General features: G+C 33.0%; 1 protein-coding gene across 2 annotated transcripts; it reads right to left on the reverse strand.

Annotated features, from left to right (window-relative positions):
- Positions 1-1501: 1501 nt before the first annotated feature.
- LOC129942391 (probable E3 ubiquitin-protein ligase makorin-1) lies at positions 1502-21202 on the reverse strand. 2 transcript variants are annotated; one of them, XM_056051300.1, is made up of 5 exons: positions 21016-21200; positions 12288-13281; positions 12085-12223; positions 11846-11983; positions 1502-7144 (listed from the first exon to the last, which is right to left on the reverse strand). In XM_056051300.1, the coding sequence occupies exons 2-5, from the start codon at positions 13118-13120 to the stop codon at positions 7043-7045; spliced, it is 1212 nt and encodes a 403-aa protein (XP_055907275.1). In that variant the 5' UTR covers positions 13121-13281; positions 21016-21200; the 3' UTR covers positions 1502-7042. The 2 variants fall into 2 exon arrangements, with proteins under 2 accessions (XP_055907275.1, XP_055907276.1); XM_056051301.1 differs by lacking the exon at positions 1502-7144 and adding an exon at positions 10698-11594 and having other exon boundaries at positions 21016-21202.
- Positions 21203-23213: the final 2011 nt, after the last annotated feature.

Raw genomic sequence — 23213 nt, forward strand, 5'->3', positions numbered from 1 at the left:
ACTATGTATGTCACGTATCCCTTCTCAATTTACTTGGTCATTTTTTTAGGAGACGCCGGATATCCTTTGGAACCGTGGCTTTTGACTCCTCATGGGACACCTGCAACAGGGTCAACTGAAAGTAAATTTAATGAGGTTCACACAAGCTCACGAAACATTATTGAACGCACCAATGGAGTGCTCAAAAATAGATGGAGATGTCTTCTTGGTGCGAGAGAGTTGCACTACAGCCCAACAAAAGCAGCAAAAATTATTAATATATGCTGTGCATTACATAATATATGCATTTATTACAAAGCAGATCTTTTAAATAGTGAAGTGCCTTCTTTAGAATCCCCGAAAATTTTCCACCATTTGCCAAAACAATGCCACTTCCTCGTTTGTTTTCTTGTGGAAGCCACATGCAATATCGCGTTGAGCCTCCATCAAATTTAAAAGCATTTCAAGCTGACCCTTGTTTGTTGTTTTTGACCTTAACATATTTGAAATGTTATCAATTATTATTGCAAAAAAAAAGAAAAACTTACATTTTATTTTCTAACTCTCCAGCTCAATTGTCGGGAACAAACTCGCGCCAAATGAATTCGTATTTTCCCTTTTTTTCCCGGAGTATTTTTTCTCATTTTCGGACTTGTTTAGAATAAGGGAAATTGGAAAGGAAACAAAATCCCCGGGAATTTTTTATTTAGAATGAGAGAGTAGGGAAAAGGGACATATTTCCTCGGGAATTGCCATTTAGAATTGGGCAGATTTCAAATTTACTGTGATTATTAACAAAAAATTAACGTTTCCATTCCAGACCGTCTTTGAAAGGTAACATGTGAAAATGGTGCACAATAGTCATTACTGATGTGAACAAATTTCATAAAGAAATGTTGTTAAACCATAAAATGTAAATATTTCATTTATTGTTTTCGTTTTTTTTTTCTAAAATTTTGCATGTGGCCTCATCCTAGTGACGATCTTGTTTATACCCTTTTTGAGTACTTTATTTTTTGATCTTGGGGAATTCCAACGCTCATTTCCAAGTTTCCCTCTCATTTTATAAATTTGTAATGGTGATACACATATTCACAGGTAGTTAAATTATACGGGTACTACACTTTCACCAGCTATAAAAAGCGATAATCGATTCCAAAATGTGTGGCCTCATCCTAGTGGTTGGCTGGATATATTCTATACTTAGCCCATAAATATCCATTAGTTATACTTTGTGATTCTAAAATATATTTGTTTCACTTTAAATTAGGAATTTACTTTTTTAACACACTTCGTATAAGAAGAATACGCTAAAAGATCCATGACTATGCTGCTGAAATAAATCGTATAAAGGGAGTATCTATTGTATCTATTAAGTCCAGCTCCTAAATATATTTCAAACAGAACAGAATGTGAAACAAACTCTATGGATTTAATTAAAAACCCAAAAGCTCCTTATTGCAACTAACAAACTATAAATCCAGCAAAAAAAAAAAGAAATTCATTTTCAAACATAATAATATATGTAAATAATAATAATAATTTTATTAACGAATAATTTATTTTGAAACAAAATATGTCGAATAAACTCGTGTTTTTTTTTATTTTTAATATCAAACAAATGTTTATGAAAAAAAACACATAATTTAATTTAATTTTGTTTAAATTGAAATTTAAGAAGAAACATTACTTTTTTTTTAATTAACAAAAATATTTATCAAAAGAAATAAATTACAACAAATAAACGAATCAAATAATAACCCTGAACTTGTTACGGTTGTCTGAAGGTTTATAACATAAATTATACAACCTCACAAACTTCTACTGTTTCATTGTAAGTATCATCATATATATATATGTACGTATGTATATAATAATATGTATTTATTAATAATATTTTTTTATAGTTTTTTTCTTCATATATATATATCTAAAGAAACCCGCTAATAAATTGTTAAGATATAAAAAAAATATCTATAGGTATTAATATTAATATTTTGTTTCTTGTATACAGAGGGCATTTGTTTTTGTTTTTTTTTTTTGTTAATATTTTTTTTTTGTTAATATTTTTTTGTTGTTTATCGTTTTTTTATATATATAAAATTAAGACACTAATATTTATTTTATAATTTGTTGTTTTGTTTTTTCTTTTCACACAATGAGTTTTGTTTTTTTTTTTGTTTTCGTTTTACATTTCGAAAAATTTCTAACACATAATATTTTTTTTGTTAAATTTTTTAAATCACTTTTTAAACTTTTTTTGTTGATTTTACAATAAAGTTTAATTTCTTTGAATATAATTAATATTAATAATAATAATATATATTTTGACGATCACAATTAATTAGGTTTTTTTTAAGATTTTTTTTGTTTATTTAAATTTATTTATTATTTATGGATGAATGCATATTGTTTATTATTACTTTTTTTTTTAGTTTCTTTTTTGTTGCTTGTTCTTTGTTTCTTGATTATTTCTTATGATATAATAAATATGTTTTGGTGAAGAAGAATACAAAAAAAGGACAATATTGGAAAATGATTTTGGAACATAGAAATTATTTTGTTTATTTTTAAATTCATTTTGTAAATGTAATTTGAAGAAATTGTGTTTCTTGTCTGAAAAACGAAAGTTAAAATTTATGTTCATTTATGTAAATCTTTTCAGTTTTATGTACGTAAATATGTAAGTAGCCTCTATGTCCTTTTAAAAACGAAATTTAATAATTATTTGCTGTCTGTTGTCTTTTGAATTGAAATTTCTGGAGAGAATGTTGCCAACAATATTTGAAAAACTTGTTAAATAGAAACCCGAATAAAATATTTTGAGCTTTCATCACCATTTTCCAGATTGATTAATTTGACTTAATGGCAAGTAATTTGTAAAGAAAAAGTAAAAAAAACTGTAGTCAGATGCAAAATAAAACAAAGAACTCGACTTACTTTTACTATTAGCCCACAGCAAGACATTAGTCATTTGTCCTTTAAAAACAATTAAGTAACAAAATATGATCAAGTCACAGCCAAAATCAATTTTTGTATTAATAACTTTTTCATCGAAATTTCATGCCATACATAAAAAATTGTGTCATCATGGCCATCTGTCTACACTTCACATGACCAAAAGGGAGAAAAGTTAACAGGAGTTGACATAAATAAACATGACACGTCATAAGTACCTGAAGCTTCATAAATCTTACCCTCGAACAATCTTTGATCTGCATTTTTTTTTCATTTCTTAAAATTTCAATTCGAGACCACAAAGTAAATTAAATATGAGAATTCGACAAGAGGGGTAAGACGTATGCAAATAACTGTGCGTTCTTTATTCTGATTAAATGAAAGCGTTCAATGGAATGGATTAAATTTTGTTCGAATTACGTGTATCGTCAATTGATTAGACTTTCTTAAACTCCACTACACGACACTTGGCTGATAATGAAACAAAAGTATAGAATCCATTATCCACAAAATTCTCTTCCAAAAATGATAGGAAGTCGAAAGGAACTACAGTGCTGGGGCCCTACTCTGCAATGCATTTTGAAAGCAAATATTTTCGATATATTGCGGATAAGAAATCTAGTACTTACGGAATAACAAATCCGCATTCGAATTTTTCGTACCTGGCATTGCGTTTCCGAATGTCATTAGCGTTCGAAAACGAAAACTTTGTTTCTACACCAACAGGGAATCGTCAGCGAAAAATGTGCATACCAAACAAAAGCACTTTGAAAGTATGGTGGAATTCGTATGACTTGAAGGAAAAAAGTATACTTTGGCAAAAGACAAATTTCAACACAAAAAACGAAATGACTACGAAAAAAATCAGCTTAAACTTTCTTAGCTTAAATTAAAAAGAGAGATGTGCCATTTGCAAAGCAGTGAATGTAAAAAAGACATTACGATAATTCTCAATGACTGAATTTTAATTTAATTTTTTTCCTCGTCTGTGATTTATTTTGATTTTTTGCTTTGACAAATCTCATAAGAAATACTTCGAGACTCGCCAAATCTATTCTATAAATAGAAAAAGTACTTGACGATTGTTTTATTCGATTCGAACATTTTACAGAGTACAAATTCATAAACGAATCGAATATCACATTCGAATCCAATTGGCTTTCGAAACGCATTACAGAGTAGGGCCCCAGCATTCATTTTTAGCACATCACGATGCTCAATCTATAAGTCCACTTTTAAGCTTTTACAAACATTTGTTTTTGTCCATTTTTTCTTCAGCTGGTTTATTTACTATCGAATGCATTCAACATCATCAACAACTTTGTAGGTGTATCCAAAGAAATAAAATGCATTTATAACTTTTTCAACTTCTTTTTGGGTATATCCTATGCAATAATACTGTCCCTCATGTCAAGCCAAGTCCAAAATATACATGTAATATGCGACAAGAATTAAGAGATGTTCCTCCCATGACGGACGATAAGGAGATTGCTTCTGCGGCCGTTAACAACAACCAAATTACGAGACGAAAACAAGTCGAATACACGATCGAATAAGAACTTAGCACCTACAGCGAAACATGGTGTCAGAGAAGTTATGGTGTGGATATTTTAAAAGAAAAACTCAAATCCCAAGTTTCAAAAGTCTAGGTCTTTCACGATCGTTCAAATCTAAGAATACTGCTTAAGATGGTTAGAAAAACATTCCACACAGGCTTCCACATCCACCACAACCTCCAAACCTAGATCCAATCAAATATTTTTGGCAAGTATTGGAAAAACGCGTGTAAAAAAGCGTACCAATACAAATGAACTTTAACAGTAGTAAAAAGAAGAACGGTTAAATATTGGATGCGAAGAGACCCTACCGCTATTCAAACAGAAAACCTGTCGAAGCTCAATTTGTAATTTCTTTTTCATTTTGCTTTCAACTTTTATAAAAATGTGCCATTAATTATCTTCGTTTTGTTTTCTTACTAAAAATTAGATGGCGCAACAGTCCGTTAAGAGCTACTCTAACTGACTTACAACTCTCAACCATTCCTCTGAGCTAGTAATGTTGTCAGGGATGGAGGAACAAACTAACTGTATTTGTAAATAAATAAATGTAACCTTCACTGAAACAAATAAAACATCATAACATAACGCAAAGGTTGTGTGTGTTTATTATTAAGTGCCCCACTGTTTGTAGATTCTTAAAATTTGTTTATATCAAATATTTGCCGACAATATATTTAAAAAAATGGATTCATACTTGTGTTTATGAGTTTAAACTTAAAAAAACAATTCTATTCATTTTTCGCACTCACCAAATTTTGCCAAAAACTATTTATCAACCTCCAAAATAGTTGTCTGCCCATTTTAATTTTCTTTCTCCCGAAAAACGGTTTGACGACATTCTCCTTTTTCTTTCATTTAATTAATCTCACCAAATCCATTCAAATGGATTTATTTTTCAGCTTGTTTACGTATTTTTTTTGTTTTTGTTTAACTCTATTAAATAAATTTTTTGATTGATTGTATTTTTGTTTCTTTTCACAAATTTGTTTTTAAATATTTTTTGTTTGTTCTTGTTTTGTTTATAAAGAAAAAAAGGCAACTGCTTAATATTTGTTTTATGATATATATATAAACTATTATTTAACTATTTTGTTTTTATTTTTATAACACTGATTGAAATATTAACTAACAGAAAACATTAGGTATAATAATAATAATTAATTAATTAATTTGGTATAATGAAATACAAATAATTTTATTCTCTTGATTTTTGTTTATACTTTTTTTGTTTTGTTTAAATTCATACTGGATGGTGGTTGATGGTAAAAATCTACAGAGTTAAATATTTTTCTATTTTGTTTTTTTTTTACACATTTTTACTATATTTTAAATATAAATTTAAACAATAGAGATATGATAAGAGAACTGAATATTGTTTGAGATTTCTAGTTTTTTTTTTTAAATTGATTTTTTTGATTTTATTTGATTATTTTTTTGAAAATCTTTCAAAAATTATTGTGAGTGTTTTTTGTTGTTGTTTTTTAATCAACTGGCTATAAGTTTGTTTTTTCTTTCTTTTTTTTGTTTTAATTTGATAATATTAATATAATAAATTTAAAGCTAACACAGAATTATTAAAAGAAAAAATAAACATTTATTTATTTATAGGTAAAAACTGACTAGAAAGCAGTTAAGATTTTATTATTGAGAACTGTTGAGAAAATTTTGCACACATTTTTGTTTATAATTTATTTTAGTTTTTTTACAAATTTTAATTAATGTTTATGTGGCATTAAAAAAAAGAACAGTTTTTATTTATTTGATTTGTATTTCAGTTTTTCTTCTTTCCTTTTTGTAATAATAAAATATAACAGACGCTTAAATGGGGTGGTTTTTGGGCACCAGTTGATTTCTCAGATTTGTATTTTATTTTCCACTCACAATGGTTTTTGATTTTACTTTGTTTTGTTTTTTTTTTTAGAATGAGGGAGAATTTTGTTGATTAACAATTTAAGTATAATATGCTAAGGTACATTTAAAAAATGGATTTCTCTTCTTTTTATTATTATTTTCTTTAACAAAATTCAGTCGGCCTATAGCTAGTTTTAAAAAAATAAAGAAATTATAAACAAATAAAAAAAAAGAATGTATTGATTTAATTTTTGTTCTTTTTTTTTGTTTTCTTTTTAAGCACAGAAAGCAGTTTTTTTTCGAATTTTTGTTTTGTTTTCACTTAATTACATTTAATTTCATAGAATTTAAATAAATTTGTTTTGTATATGAATGTGAATGAATTAACAATTTGTGTGTTTATATCATTTGTTTTTTAAGTTAGAAGCAAAAAAGTAATGAACTATACAACAACACAGTTGGTATATATATATTTTGTTTTGCTTTTGTTTTTGTTTTTATCTCTTGTTTCTTTTACTGTTTAGTTGGGTGGAGACATTTTTAAAAGAGAACAAAACTTGTGTGTTCATTTTACGTGGGACAGATTAACATTTTTGTTTTGTTTTTTTTTATTTTTTTGTTTTGTTAACACATTGAATGTTTTATCATTTTTGTTTTGTTCAAGGTGTGTGAAGTGTGTGGTGAAGAAAATTCGTCTATTCTTCTTCAGACCAGTCAGAGTCATCACTATCACTTGGAACTGAGAGCATTTCAAGCCAATGATAGTCACGTTGATCAACGAATTCCCATAGATAGATCTAAAAGAAGAGGAAATTCGAAGTGAGCTCAGTATACAGTTGTTGGTTGATTATTTCTTTTTTGTTTTAGTGGACCAATTTGAGCCTCTGAGGAAATGGTTGTCATATTATCACCACTTGGTTGTTTTCTTTTTTTTTTAATTTTGTTTGAACAGTTTTTATATTATTTTATTTACATGGAGCTGATAATGTTGGGAGGAAGAAGAAAATAAAGGAAGAATAAGAAGAAGAGTGACTGTTTTTGATTTCAATTTAAAAATAAAATACCACAGGAAAAATTGCAAACAAAAGAAATTAGGTCTCTGCATATTGCTAGCCAATTGAAAAACAAAGAGAAATCAAACCACGTTTTATTAGTGGGCACACATAGTCCAAAAAGCCTCAATACGGCAGCCTAATTTTAGTGTTTTCTTTGTAAAAAAAGTACTAGGACTAAATGTAAAAGCCAAAGTTGAAACATTGAAAGAGAGTTAGTTTCCTACTCTCCGTTTTTCATCTGTTCGCTTAGTTAGTTAGAGAAAAAAAAAGTCTCCCTACAAATCTTATTATGTCGAAAAGGAAAAAGTTTGATTAGAATTCCGTGAGTTTTACGTAAGTTGAGGTGTTTGTTCGTTTTAAAGGTTCATTATTTTGTTTTCTCACGAAGAAAAGCAAATGGAAAATCGAAACAAGCAAAAATTATGATAGACTTGAAAAACGAAGGAAAGATTTTGGGCGAAATTTCAAAAATTGTAAAAATTCAGCATTTGTTGGACCATTCAAAAATACAAAAACAATAGCCAATAAACCAAGATCTGGGAAGATTGATCAATGTCGTAATGAGAAGCGATTGGTAAGGAGTATCAAAGAAGACCTTAAGCAAAGTGCTCCTGTTATTGTCCGTAAATTGCAATCAACAGATGGAATTCATATTTATCAGACTAGAAAAGGAATTCGAGGACGTGTCCCGAAGGAGTATCGCAGAAGGCCCTAAGCAAAGCGATCCTGTTATTGTCCGTAAATTGTGATCAACAGATGGAACTTATGTTTGTCAGACAGAAAACAAGAAATTTGTTGACCAGAAAAGGATTTCGAGGACGTGTCCCGAAGAAGGAGTATCGCAGAAGGCCCTAAGCAAAGCGCTCTTGTTACTGTCCGTAAATTGAAATAAACAAAGCTCTCTTGTTATTGTCCGTAAATTGTAAGCAACAGATAGAACTTCTTATGTTTATCAGACGACAACAAGAAATTTGTTGACCAGAAAATGATTTCGAGGATGTGTCCCGAAGAAGGAGTATCGCAGAAGGCCCTAAACAAAGCGCTCCTGTTATTGTCGGTAAATTGCAATCAACAGATGGAATTATGTTTATCAGACAGACAACAAGAAATTTGTTGACCAGAAAAGGATTTCGAGGGCGTGTAATTCTCAAGAAGTTTATACGAAATCAAATAAGACAGCTAGAATGGACTAGCTGGAATGAAACACGTAGGAAAGCAGAATTCGTTTTGCGACCGATTCTATTTACGGACGTAATTAAATTAAACATTTTTGGCTTAGATGGTCTTCGAGTGGTTTTGAGAAAACCAAGTTTTACTTTATGGCATGGTGGCGGCAATGTAATGGTGTAGAGAAGTATGCCATCTTCCGGCGTTGGATACTTAGTTTTCATTGAATGTACGATTGATATATATGGGTACGTGATATAAGAGGTGTGTTCAAAAAGTTCCCGGAATTTTCAGCTACGAGGGCTGGTCAATAAGTCCGTGACTTTTTGAATGTCTGACCTCTTTACTTAACTTTGACTCTTGTCAAAATTGAAACTTCCTGCGTCAATTAGTTTGTGTTTGACAGCTATTTTTATCAGACTACTCACTAATTTGAGGAGAAAATGGAAAAAAGTGAATTTCGTACAACAACTTCACAGGAAGGTTTGGTGTTGTTTAATTGCAATATGGAGAAGTTCTTGCGCCCTTTTGTAACCGTGGACGAAACAAAACATGGATCCATCACAACACACTAGAGACCAAACAACAGTCAAAACAGTGGGTTTCAAAGGGTGAATCGGCGCAAAAGATGGAAAAGGTGGATTTGTCAGCCAATAAAGTTATGGCGACTGTTTTTTGGGATGCACGCGGGATAATCGACATTGACTACCTTCAAAAGGAAAGAACAATCAATGGGGAATATTACGCCAACTTATTGGACCGATTTAATGACTTTTTGAAAAAAAACCGACCTCATTTGGCCAAGAAAAAAGTTCTTTTCCCAAGGCAATGCAAGGGTGCACACATGTGCACTTGTCATGGCAAAAATCTATGAATTGGGCTAAGAATTGCTCCCTCATCCACGCTATTCTCCAGATTTGGCTCCGAGCGACTACTTCTTATTCCCAAACCTGAAAAAATGGCTTGGTGGAAAAAGATTTGACTCCAATGATGAAGTCATCTCGCAAACAAAGGCCTATTTTGAGGACCTCGACAAATCATTTTTTTGGAAGGGATACAAGAATTAGAGAAGCGCTGGACAAAGTGTATAGAGCTCAAGGGAGACTACGTTGAAAAATAAAATTATTTTTTTATCAAAAGATCTCTGTTTTATTCCAAAAGTCACGGACTTTTTGAACCGCCCTCGTATATTCACTGTTTAATTTGTCTGTGGTAGTTGCTAAGGTTCGACGTCTTTTTATAAGCTCGATGACTTTTGCTTGTTTAAACAATGCTCAGAAGCTGTTAAATGACGTCTACGACGATCCAAGTTTGCTTGAAATGATCATAACTGGTGATGAAACATGGGTTTACGGTTATGATATCGAAACCAAAGCACAATCGTACACCTGGAAGCATTCAACGTCACCAATGAAAAAAGCACGTCAAGTTCAATCAAATGTGAAGGTTTTGCTTACCTTTTTTTCGATTATAATGGCATAGTTCATCAGTTCTTACCACAAGGTCGTACGGTTAATAAGTAGTATAACCATTAAGTAATGCAACGTTTGCGTGAAGCAATCCGAAAAAAAACACTCAGATTTATGGAAAAACAATTCATTGCTTTTGCACTACGATAACGCACATGCTCACTCCTCGTTGCTTGTTCGTAATTTTTTGTCCAAAAACAATACCGTATTGATGTCCCAACCTCCATATTCACTAGACATGGCTCTGTGTGACTTTTTCCTGTTTCCAAAGTTGAAGAGACCCACGAAGGGACGGCGTTTTTAATCAAAGGAGATATCAAAAAGTGAATATCAACAGTGCTTCGAAGATTGGAAAAAACGCTGGCTTAAGTGTATTATATCTGGGGGAGGGACTATTTTGAAGAGAACCTCATTGATGTAAACGACTAAATAAATATTTTTTTTGAAAATCCCGGGTACTTTTTGAACACATCTCGTACTCAAGAAGAGAATGATGAAAAAATGGGTCTCACAAATAATTTTATATTCCAACATGATGATAACCTGAAGCACACATCGCCCTTAGTTTAAGAATGGTCCACACCCTGTCCAGACTTCAGATCTCAACATATTTGAGTACCTGTGAGATCGCTTAGAAACAAAAAATTCGTCCCCATACAATATCAATTAGCCGGCCTCAAATCCGTCCTACTTGAGGACTGAAACAAGATTTCTCTGGTGCATTTTATGAAAAACCGATTGCAGGAAGTAATAATGAATAAAGGAGGTCCTACGACTTACTAGGCTTTGTTATTTTTAATTTCGATACATTGCTTCTCAAAGAGATCAATGAAAAAATGAAGTGTACGGAACTTTTTGGTTATGATTTTTCTTTATTCGTTCTTTTAATGGAACTTTTTTCTTTTCAATTTCTGGTGACTTTCAAAATATTTGATTTTAAAATATGGTTATAGTAAATATTTGAAGTCAGAATCAACAAAAAGAAAGCTGCTGTGTACGGAGACTTCTTGGACTATGTGTAGATTCTAAATAATACACCACATCGATGCATGTTACATACTCTTTTGGTATCAAGGAGGATTCAGGAAATAGAGGAGGAAAAATGGAAGAGTTAAGTTTATTAATTAATGGCACTTAAATAACGAATATTATATTGCTAGTTTTTTTTTCTTTAATACAAAAAAAAAACACAAAATAAACTTAGGGCTACTTAAGAATTAAACCTTAAGTACTAAGACTAGCCTAAGGCTTAGAAATCTAATTGTTTGTTGTTGTTGTTGGGCTTAAAGAATGATAATAGATATTTTGTTTGTTTTTGTTTTATCGTTTTTTTTTTGTATTCATTTCTTTTCGTTTCGTTTGTATTAATTTGAGTTCCTTCTGTGGTCAAGTAGTTATTTTTTTTATTTATTTGGGAGTTGTAGTTATATTTTTTTGTTTTGTTTCTTATTTATCACATTTTAGAGTATATATTCAATAGCATCAGCTCCGACACATTTAAAGTGTTGGTTCCGACCGATTGGAAGAAGGTTTGATAAGTTTTTAATATATCAGCCCTGTACAGAGTGAAATTAATGGAAAATTTGGAAAAGGGAATTACTGTTACTAATATATATTAATTAGAATTTTAATTCTAAAGTTTGATTAAAACAAATTTAATAAAAATTACAACAAATATTTACACTTTCGCGAGTATCTATATACAAATTTCAATTTAATTTTTTAAAATTTGATAAACAAATTGAATAAAATCGCGAAAGTGTTTTGGAAGGAAAATAATTTTATTTATTTATTTTGTTTTACTTACGTCGAGTAAATCAATCAGCTCATCGGTATTTCGATGTAGTTTTCTGGCACGTTGCGGTAATCCAACATCAACTAATTCACCATTCGGTAGAGCATGTTTGTAGAAACATTTATTGCCAAAGGGGCATTTTCCATCACCCTGATGAAGAAGAAGAATTCAAATCAAAATTCAGTCTCGTTATATGTCTCATGTTTTTTCATGAAACCATTGGATTGCGAATATGATTCAAGTTAAATTACCTTTTTGAAGTACTTGCAGTCTTTAACGCCAAGTGCATTTCTGTAGTCAACCAAGAGTTTGTCCTTTTCTTCCTTTGTATCCACCCAAAAGGCACTTGGACAGACAAAATCCGATGCCACTCGACATTCAGGGCAAGCTCTGAGGTAAAATATAATTAAATTAAATCGTATCAACTTATAATCGTTCATCTTAATTTTTATACCTGGTTATTTTGTGTTCAAATTGTTTAGCTTGACGCCACTTTCGTATGCATTCCAAACAAAAGATATGACTGCAATTTGGTAGGATGCCGAATCGCTTCTCACGTCCGGCTTTCTCCATTATGGTGTCGAAACAGATTCCACATTGTTTGTCCTTTGAGCGGGCAATGGCAAACGACAATTCCATGTCGCGTTCGTGCTGTTGCAGACATTCCTGAATGTGCTTCCGCCTCTGTTGCGTATCCGTTGGATGTAGACAATACGAATCGCACATTTCGCACAGCTCAATATGTTGATAGGTACACGCTAATCCAAACGGGCAATCATATTCATATGGACACAAACCGCCAGGAACAGGGACACCTTGTGGAGGGACGATGCCAGCATTTCCACCAATAACCACAGGACAACCGCCGGCCACTTCAGCCCAGCTGCGATTCGGATCGACGTCTTTGCTGTCGAACACCAACAATTGTTGGCGGAATTTTGGAATGAAAACAGGAGCATTTGCCCAGGACTTGCTGGTGCTAGGCCTGGCAGTTTCGGCGGTTGGACCCACTTTTGTTGTCGCCGTCGTTGTTGTTGTTGTTGTTGTTATTGCGGAGGTGGAGTTTGTTGTTCCAGTTGCTGCTTGGCCATCAGATCCAATGTACAGTGCAAGATCATGCGAAAACCGGCACATTTCTCCAAAACGACATATGCCACGTACAAAGAATCGACAAAGCGCTGGATTTGCTTCAGCTGTTGTTTCAGATGCAGGTGCAGTTCCAGTTCCAGCTGCAGCTGCTACTCCGGGCGCTGATTTAGCTGTTGTTGCAATCGCTGTTGCACTCATTGTTTTGATATTTTATTTTCGTGTTATTCTCTTTTTTTTTAATTTTGTTTTGTTTTGCTTTTTTTTCTAATTTTTGAGCAAATTTAATTTAATTATTATAATTGTGGCAGAAAAATCGTGATTCCTTGGGTCCTCACAAACTTTCGAGTGTCGTTTTAAGTCTGAAAAGTTAAAAGAAAAGAATACAACTGCATTAATAAAATGTTTGGTTTTCCAGAAAAAAAAACAGGTATCATTGATTCCCCAAGACCCTTTTGCTGAAACGAAAATTAGATGAGAAGGTTCTATAGTTTTCGCTACCTACGAATTCATGTGACCGCTCATGCTAAAGGAATAGTAGAACAGATTAAACTTATTTTTAACCAAAATTACATGTTTCAGTTTCACATCAGTTTTAGAAATATTCGCAGACTACATTATGTCTTCTAAACAGACCTTAAAAAATCAATTCGCGTTCTTCGTTAGGATAGATAAGATTCTGAAGAATGATGTATTAGCATTCACAAGGAAACATCCTACTTGGATTTCCATATATCGATTGTGCTCAGAATCTAGATAGATTAGTGATGAAGAAAAGTAAGTGAATACTTGTTGGTTGGATGTGCCTTCCTGAACCAACCCGATGTTTGTAAGAATTACAGAATGTCTTTTAGTGGCGTAGTTGAGATCTTATAATATGTCTTAAGAAAGTATTTTCCTAGTGTTGTCTTCCTACGCTTAGCTTGGGAATTGAGAGAGAAAATGCAAAGATTGTTCCTTTGTATCCTCATCTTTACATTTTCAACATAAATCAGATGATCCGATAATTATTATTTTCATATGTTTACGCATGAGTTGTGACCCGCTAGGATACCAAGTAATACAAATAAAACACCCCTTTTCTTCGAAACATTCGGCCAAACGTTCATGCTGAATTTAAATATCAATTTCATCCAGCTACGTATATATCTGTGGTAAGGTTTGGCTCGAATAAGAAAGTGATCCGTTTTTAGGTAAATGTCCTGGTTTTTTTTTATAATAAGCACACACACAAGGGGATATTACTACCCTTATTATGCAGAGACACAGTATGAGCAATAGGAAGACGAGAGAGGGTTTGGAAGATGTCCGTGTACATTGGGTTTGAATTCCTGAATAGTGCAATAACTAGGAAAGATAGAGTGTGGTAAGGCTAAAGAGACATAAGTGCAATCGGTCGATAATTAGAGAGTGAGGAAGATTCCCCTTTTTTGGGAATGGGCTGGAAACACATCTTCAAAACAATATCGGGAATACCATCTGGACCAGCGGATTTATGTATGTTTAGATCACTAAGGACTCTTACCGCAGTACGAGTGCGAAAAAAGTTGGGGCCCATAGAATCACTAACTCGCTCAAGTACAGGCGGAGTCAGAACAATCACCGGCAGCGTAGAATTGGCTGCGAACTGCCTAGCAAAGAGATTAGCTTTCTCTAAAGAGCTTGACAACGAGCGTAGGAACCGAAGAAGAGGAAGAATTCCGCATGCTTTTTACAAATACCCAAAAAAATGTACTGCCTTTGGAACATAGCCGTATTTTTTGCCGTAATTTTTGGTCATGTATCAATGGCTTATTTGAACCTCCTTTTCCGGCATTCATCAGCAGGGTTGACTTTATAGCAATGGAAACTTACTTCTTTGGCCCTAATAACCTCTTTACAAAACGAATCCATCCATTTTCCTTAGGTCTGATGCTTTTAACCTTGTTCGGGATAAAAAGTTTTCATTTCCAGGAGAATAAAACTTGTGATCATATCAGCGCTCGCGTCAACGTCACTATCCAGGAAGAATAGTGACCAGTTAAGAGTACTGAAATTAATTCCAATCGATGCAATTATATCCAGAGACCCAACACCTAGTAGTTACCGTGTTTTCTTCGTTGAGTTTAAATCGAGTGCAATCAGTTTACCTATTTCGTTTTTCATGATCGCTCGGAAAAGTATTTAAGGCGCATCACTTGTCGGTCGCTTTGTTTATTTGTTTCGGGAGAAGTGGCATTCTCCTTACTCTTGACCTCAGGTTTGGGTATGGGCTTATTCACAAACTTTAGCACAGCTCTCCTAGCACTCTCGACCCGGCGCAGATCTGGGTCCGGATTTGCTTAGTTATTCTTCTTTTCTTTTTTGCATGCACAATTTTTTTATTGGTCGGATTTAGTAAAATGCAGGGTACCGCAGTACCATGTTTCTTTTACTAGTCCAATTCGGAAACAAAGTCACCTTTCCGCCTGACACTTAAAAATTCGGATATGATATTTTTATATGAACTTGAGTTTCTGTTGAATAAAACCAATGCAAAAAAGCAGGACATCAAAAATGTCTACTTATTAGACTCGGCGACTGAAATAATTACTCAAATAATGCTTCTATGACACTTCATTGTCCTTTTAATAAAGTTAATGCCATCAAATTCTGAAACCATGTATGTACAGTTGTGATCAAATAGCACCTACGTGGGAACTCGACTCGAAATATTTATAACGATTCCCAATAAATATGTATTCAAAAGAAGCATAATTCTGTTCTGTGGCGGAACATGTTCGTTAGTGGGCAAATTCTGAACTCAACACGAAAAACACACTAAAAATTATTAAAAATGGGGAAATTAATAACCCTGTGAAACATCTTTACGTAATGATATTGAAATATGAGATGTTGCCTTATGCATCTGAAGAAAGGCCTTCAAAGTGGGCGTTCCAACAAGACGATCATACGAGCTGTGATCAAGAAGTAAGGTGACTTTTTATTTTTGTAAAAAAATATTCATTTATTTATCCAAAATCCCCTTCAAAATAATAATCCCCCTCTGATATAATGCACTTGTGCCAGCGCTTTTTCCAGTCGTAAAAACACTTCTGAAATGAGCTTTTGGGTATTGCCTTGAGCTCCTCCATCGATGCAGTCTTAATCTCTTCAATCGTGGCAAACTTTCGTCCTTTTAAGGCCTTTTCAATTTTGGGAAGAGGAAAACGTTGCAGGAGCCAAGTCTAGTGAATACGGTGACTGAGGCATGATGGAAGTACTGTTTTTGGCCAAAAAACTACTTACTAATAACGACTTGTGCGCCGGTGCATTATGATCGTGCAAAATCCATGAATTTTCTTTCCACATTTGCAAACGCTTTTTTCTTATTGATTCACGCAAACCCCTCATAACTTCAAGATAATACTCCTTGTTTGCCGTACGCCTTTGTGGTAGGAATTCTTGACGTACAACGCCATGGTAATCAAAGAAAACTGTGAGCAAAACCTTCACATCTGAACGAACTTAGTGCGCCTTTTTCGGTCTTGGCTCCTCAAAGTCGTAACCATATACTTATGATTCGTCACCAGTTATAACCCTTTTTAGCAGATCAGGATATTAATTGACGTCGTTGAACATGTCTTGTTCAATGTTCATGCGGTGCTGCTTCTGATCAAAATCAAGACATTTTGGAACGAATTTATTTCAACAAGAGAAAATCGCCGTGTACGCAAACACAAGTCTAACCTTTATGTCTGTTACATAAAAACAGCATATGCTTTATAGTCAAAACTGTGAACATATGATTGTGACATGTGCTCCAACACAAACAAAAATATCAAATTAGAATGTAAACACACCTTGTAAGGATACTAGTAAAGAAGGTCTTGCTAAATCGCCAGATCTAAACACGATTGAAAGTCTTTGAGCTGAGATAATAAAGTCAAGTGTCTTAGTGCTGGTAAACGACAAGGGAATCGAGTTCTGTTGTTAGATGTTAACGGTTTAAAAACTCTATACAAAAGCCATGATACTAAATACTGAGTTGGAAACGGTGATACTTTAAACTTACATATCCTAGAAAATGGGTTGAATTTGAACTGTATTTGGGTTTTCAAAACTATTTTAAATGGCTGAGTTTTAGTCGGTTCGCAAGTGATTTACTTTTACTTTCGTTTTGCAATTCAAGAATCTATTGAGGCCATAGTATCACCTAGCAAGGGGTAGATTCGGTGAATGGGTCCAAAATAATATTGCCGTTGGTAAGCGAAAAAGTTCTTTTTAACGGACTGGTAGGTAAACAAAACTACCTTATTCGGAGTGATGATAATCCCCAAATCTACGCTGGGACACCTCTCCATCCACAAAAACTGACTGAAGAAATAATTGTTCTGTATTTGATTAAAAACGGCTTTTTCCAGAACGTTACAGTTAATGGTGACCATGATTACTGACTTTAAACAGGTATGTTGTGCAGGAGCTCTCTCTCTCTCTTTCAAAAATGTCCTCAATGTTTTCCAATCATGCTCTTAAGGACGTTTATAGTCTCTTGTATGGTAAGAGTATTTTTCCCGAAAAAGTAGCTTCTTTGAGTTTTGAGTGAACAATGGACAAATACCAATTAAGTGTAGACAATCTTCTTTTGATTTTAAGTTGCACAGCGTACAGAATTTGTTAAAACTCCCATTTAAGTTGAGAACTTCACATTTTGCTTTAAAGATTAGGGATATCTCTTCATAATTCAGTGAATCCTTGAAATAATTTCTGGCACCAAGATTATAGCTGAGCTGACTGTAGATTATTCTACTGAATTAGTCTTGAGGTTCTTCTATCAGTGAATGCCTCATTATGTCCTCATTTTTCTCTATAATGCTGTTCATTACTCATTGCCAACAGATTGCCATTTTGCAAACCACCAGTCCTTGTTTCTCAGCTCATATAACGTAAACAGTAGTTTTTTTGAAAGTCTTGTGCTCTGATGGTTGCTGCAGACTTTGATGATGTAGTCAGCTTTGTTTTGAAGAATTCGTAAGGAATTTTATCTTCTTTGCTTCCAATGTATGCATCTAATATTTGGTTAGTGATTAAAGGATCCGCTGTGAAAGTTGTAAAGCTGGAATCATTGGAGAGAATAAGCTTAAAGTGAGTGGCAAGGGTTTCGGTAGAAATACCCGCACCTATTTTATAGTTTGTTCCATTTATTTCTTTCGCAATTTTTAGATTTTTAGTTAGGCCTAGTTCAGTTGCTTTTTTATCATCATAAGCTTATTTTTTTTGCATGCATAACATTTTATAACTTTCGTTGGCTTCCAGATACCAGCTTCTCAATTGAAGATCATTTGATGCGCATAGTGCTTTTAGAAGTGCAAACTATATTTTTTTCGAGCTTTGTAGCAGTCATAGTCAAACCATTTTTGCTTAAATTTTAATTTCGGTGAGAGTGATTTGTTATGCGTTGAACTTCGTATGTTCACCAACTTATTGGTGAGAAGTTCCGGTAGTTCTGATGAAGCGTTGCTGTTTAAAAGAAACGAATCCAAGGAATGTTGGTATAAGGTAGATGATTCATTTTACAATTAATGTATTAAAGGAATCTTCAAGATCGTGCGATTTAACTGCTCCGCGCGCCGCTTTACTATTTTCCTCGTGTGTAGTCACGAGATAACCCATTTGTGCAGCACTATCTTTTAAATTCGTCTTCAGGATATCGATGTAGATCTTGTGATCCATAATTCCTTCAATTATGTGCATTTTCCCAACTCCAGCTGCTGAAAAAGAACCCCACACCATTACCGACCCACCATGTATAACGGTTACTCGAGTGTTTTGCGGAAGGTATTCAGTATTCGGCTTACGCCATGAATTGACTCATCTGTGAAAATAACCGTTTTCCAGATTCAAAGCCTTTTGGTTGGTATTCTTTCTAATAACAGTACTAATAAATGGTTTTTTGCAAGATACTCTTTCGTTAAAACCATGTTTCCGTATAGAAATCCGCAACGTTTCAGTGAAAAATTGTTTTGCAGGGATTGGCTAAGATTCTGTGCCAATTTTGTTGCACTTATCTTTGGATTTTTATTTTTTTTTATGCACAATTATCCTCTTGTTGAAAATACTTGTCTTGTCGTATTGCGAGGCAAGTTTTCAATCCTTTTTTCCTTGACAAACCGGTTACAATAGTTTAAACCGCTGACTTAGCTCGATTAACTAAAGATTAAATCTGTTTATAAGATTTACCCTCTTGATTGTATTTTACGATGAGTTCACGGAGTTCTTTAGAGGTTTTCTTTGCTTTTCTTGCCATTGTTGTTAAATTATCATACAAATTATCTAAAACGCTTTTAAAAATTCTAAATAACATCGGAATACTTTAAATAATAGCACATGAATTGACAAAACACATTTGCTTAAAAATGCAAGAGAAATTGAAGTTGCTTGGCAACTTAGAACTTAACGTACGAATAAGAAATTGATCTAATTTTACAGAAAATTTCATCATTTTAGCATTTACTTAGTAAATGATTTTTACCAACGAAAAAAACTTAATAAAATACATCAACCATGGATAAACGCTTAACCTGCATGTGGTATTCAGGTCCTACATCAAGGGATTTAGGATCAGGAGAACATTCAAAGTTTTAATAAAAGGGGTACGAACATGAAATTGATACACTGTACCTAAACAGTTGTTTTACTTCATAAATTTGATAATGTTTAGTTGTGGTGGTATTTTTTTTGAACGCAACTGTATGTACATTGACATAAAACCGATGCTGAATGGTGTGCACTTTTTTTATTAATTTGATGATGATGCTACGTTTTAAAGTACGTATCCAATTTCATTATTTGTATGTCATTGTTTAGAGATAACATCTATCCCATCAATTATAATATATCACATGTGACTGGGAAGGCGTTTCTCTCAATTTGAGTATTTTACTTATAAACTACGGTTACATATTTCCAAATCGACTATCTGCCTTGTTTATTAAATTAAGGGGATTTCCCTTATTCCCAAAATAAAGTTTAATACCAACCAAAATCTGTGTCTACATTTTATTTTACTAAATGCTTAATCAAAAACCTCTTAATTGGGTTCTGAATCTGATCCGAGACAACCCCATCAAACACGAGGTCTGCAAGTTTTTTTTGTAATAAATTTGTAATACCCATCTACAGCTATAGGCTCAAGTAATCAGTCATCGCAACGAACGACGAGCGTTGCGATGCAGGTCAAATCAAAAATGTTTTACAATTCAAGGCCATTCAAAATTAGTCGTTTAATATTCAGTAACATGAACTTCAATATCAATAGAGTAGAGTAGAGTAAGAGATAGACAACAATCATAAGTAGGTAGGTAGGTAGTTTTTTTATGTTATATATTTAATTATAGACAGCTTAAGTGCGTAATTTAATTTCCATTGCATCATGGCATGAGAATTTCCCAGACTCAGGTCTCGGTTACGGTCTCCGTCTCCGTCTTGGTGCTCGGTGTCGGGCTCGGGCCAAAGGAGCACTAAGTACAACAAAAACAACACAAAATTCACTCACTACTAAAACGATTACGATTACGAGTGGGAATGGAAATGGAAATCGAAAGAAAAGAAAAACAAAAATGTATATCAATTCGGCAAAGAACTAAATTCCACAAGTTAGCTATTACGAAATAACAATCTATTCTATTTACTTTTATTTAGTTTTAGTTTGGAGACGATTTCAGAATAATTTAGAAATCATCTTCATCACTTTTCCCCGCACCAAAGCAGACAACTTGATGGAGCAAGCAAGAACGGGAAGGAACAGGAGCAAAGGCAGTCTTTTGTAGTCTCAAATCTCAATCTCAACAAAGTGGCTTCTCCGTTCTCCTCCGTTTTTTTTTTTTGGCTTTTTACTTGTTCCAAACTTGAGTGCGAAGTTTGCAACAGCAGTTTTTTCTTTTTGTCTCAGGTCTAAAGCCCGTAGTCAGTACCACCACCTCTTCTACTTCTACCTCCATTTTGCAACACAAACAATTTTCGGGTTAAATGCACTTTTTCTTGTCGAATTTTTTGGAAATTTTCAGGTGAGAAATTGATGGATTTTTAGAACAAAAAACACGGAATTGTATGGGCGAAGAATTAATTTATAGAATTACCTGAAATTGAGGACGTTTTTCACGATAGATGAGAGTTAAATTTTATTTTATTTAGCAATGGCTCATCTATTCACTTATTCACTCACAAATTTTTCCACCCTTCCAAGTTCACTTCTTTTTTGCTTCTGCTTATGATTCAATTCGTTTCGTTATTTGTTCTGTCTTTTCTGTCGTACTGTCGTTTGTCTTTTGTTTTGGAATTCGTTTTGTGCGCTCTTTCCTTCTGGTGCTTCAGGTCTCTGGTGTGGTGAAATGTTCGAATTTCGAAAATTGTGTGAAGTTGGCTGCAATTGTGCAGAGGTGTTATCACTTTAGGTGCTGCCAAAATGAGGTTAAATTATTGCAAATTATTTAATAGAACGTTTGCACTATCTCATCAAAATCCAAATTATCAATATATATGGAACTACACCACCAAAAGTATAACATTGTTTTTGACACACATTTCACATTTTTTTTTATTTTGAAATTATCTATTTTGACATTAACTGTCACATTTTATGTGAAATACTTTTGGTGTCAACATTTCATCTCATCATGATAAAGGGTTATTCGTTTTGCAGTTTTAAAAGTTAACGTAAATAGAACACATATAAAATGTTATGTTAATGTTTTCATGATATTTATTTTTTATTTTAAAGTTTAAACGTTGACACTATTGTTCCAAGCATCGATTTTTTTAAAATAATTTTCGACCACTTTTTGACACAAATTTTTTTTTTTTTTATTTTTTTTTTTTTTTACCCAAAAAAAAAGTCTAGCTATGTCAAATCAAAAAGTCACGTGTTGTGGTTTATATTGGCCTCTCTTCAATTACTTGAGGATTCTCAGAATCCCAAATATGAAAATTTTGTTTATTAACATACCCACCGATTGAGAAATGTATTTTGTCGCTGAAGAAAATTTTGTTCTAAAAATCGCTGTCCACCGCCTGTTGTTCAAGCACCCACTAGACGTATCAACGACGTTGTAAATGGTCAGCTTGCTTCAATTGTTTTGTGAGCTGGACTTTATATGGATTAAGACTTAGATCCAAATGCAAAATACATCATAATGTGCAGTAAGACGGTCCTAATTGCTGAGAACGCTGAGGAATCGAAACTTTCGGGTCTTCGGCAACACTTTCACTTACAGCAGCGGTATTTTCAGTGGTAATAATATTTGAAAAAAAAAATCAAACAATTGTGACATAATCTTTTCATTATACTACCCCGAAAGAAAGCTGAAACTGTCCTGTATTAAGAGGTTGTTCCCAGTGTATATATTAAAGGGTTTTTTAATTTTTGTGATACGCTTCCTTAGGTTCGAAGTTTGGATTTGCAGATCCTTTATTTAATTGCAGAGTACGTACATTAAAAGTACTGCGGCTCATTATAAAATGTTGTTTAAAATACTCATCATCAGAAAATATTTAGGTATACAGTTTTCTTTTCTAATTTTCTAATGAAAAATCTTCATGTTTTGTTCATTTTTTTTTGTATGTATCAAAAATCAAAATCAATTTCAATTGGTCAGAATGCATTCACAAATAGTAGGTGAAGTACTAAACTTTTACTCACAAATTTTACATCAATTCAATATTTGACATTCAATCCTGCAAAAAGTGAAATGTCAAATGAAAATTTTCAGGGTGTACGATTGTCAGGTTTTCGAATTTTTTCGCGGAAAGACTGGTTTTAGGCTTGGTGTAAAAAGGCTCTTAAAGTGGATTCACATGTTTTTGTATCTGCACAATACAGAAAAGCTGAGGGAGGCGGATATATATTTCAATACCAGAAAGTGAGAGGGTGGTAACTTTTTTGACTTCCTATAAAATACTATAATTTTTTAATAGTACAATGTTGCCGCATGCCTTCACAAATAGGTCAAAAAGCCTTACAAAAGCTACAAAATAGTAAGAAAATCAGAAAATGTAAAATTAAGAAAAAATATTGCTATAATTTAATAGACACTGTTTTTCTATAGTCTCAAAATAATAGTTACATACATGCTACTTATAATTCTTTTTATATTAAAAACGCATTCAAATTCGGAAAAATATCTCACTGTGAGAAAAATATTGAAATTAGTTGCATGATCCTCGAAATGAAATTCTTTAAAAAAATGTGTAGCAAAATGCACACAATTTAAAAATAAATAAGAAATGTAAAGCTTTTGTTACACTTGCAACAGACGAAGATGCTATAATAAAGATGATC

This window comes from Eupeodes corollae, chromosome 1 (genome assembly GCF_945859685.1).
Source record: "Eupeodes corollae chromosome 1, idEupCoro1.1, whole genome shotgun sequence".
Lineage (NCBI taxonomy): Eukaryota > Metazoa > Arthropoda > Insecta > Diptera > Syrphidae > Eupeodes > Eupeodes corollae.

What these genes read in the sequence shown, in the direction of transcription:
- LOC129942391 (XM_056051300.1), bottom strand. Translation starts at nt 13,120, where the DNA reads ATGAGTGCAACAGCGATTGCAACAACAGCTAAATCAGCGCCCGGAGTA. An exon ending in TTTGAACACAAAATAACCAG is followed by an intron (nt 12,224 to 12,287) that starts GTATAAAAATTA and finishes ATTTTACCTCAG; the next exon opens with AGCTTGCCCTGAATGTCGAG. An exon ending in ACTGCAAGTACTTCAAAAAG is followed by an intron (nt 11,984 to 12,084) that starts GTAATTTAACTT and finishes CTTCTTCATCAG; the next exon opens with GGTGATGGAAAATGCCCCTT.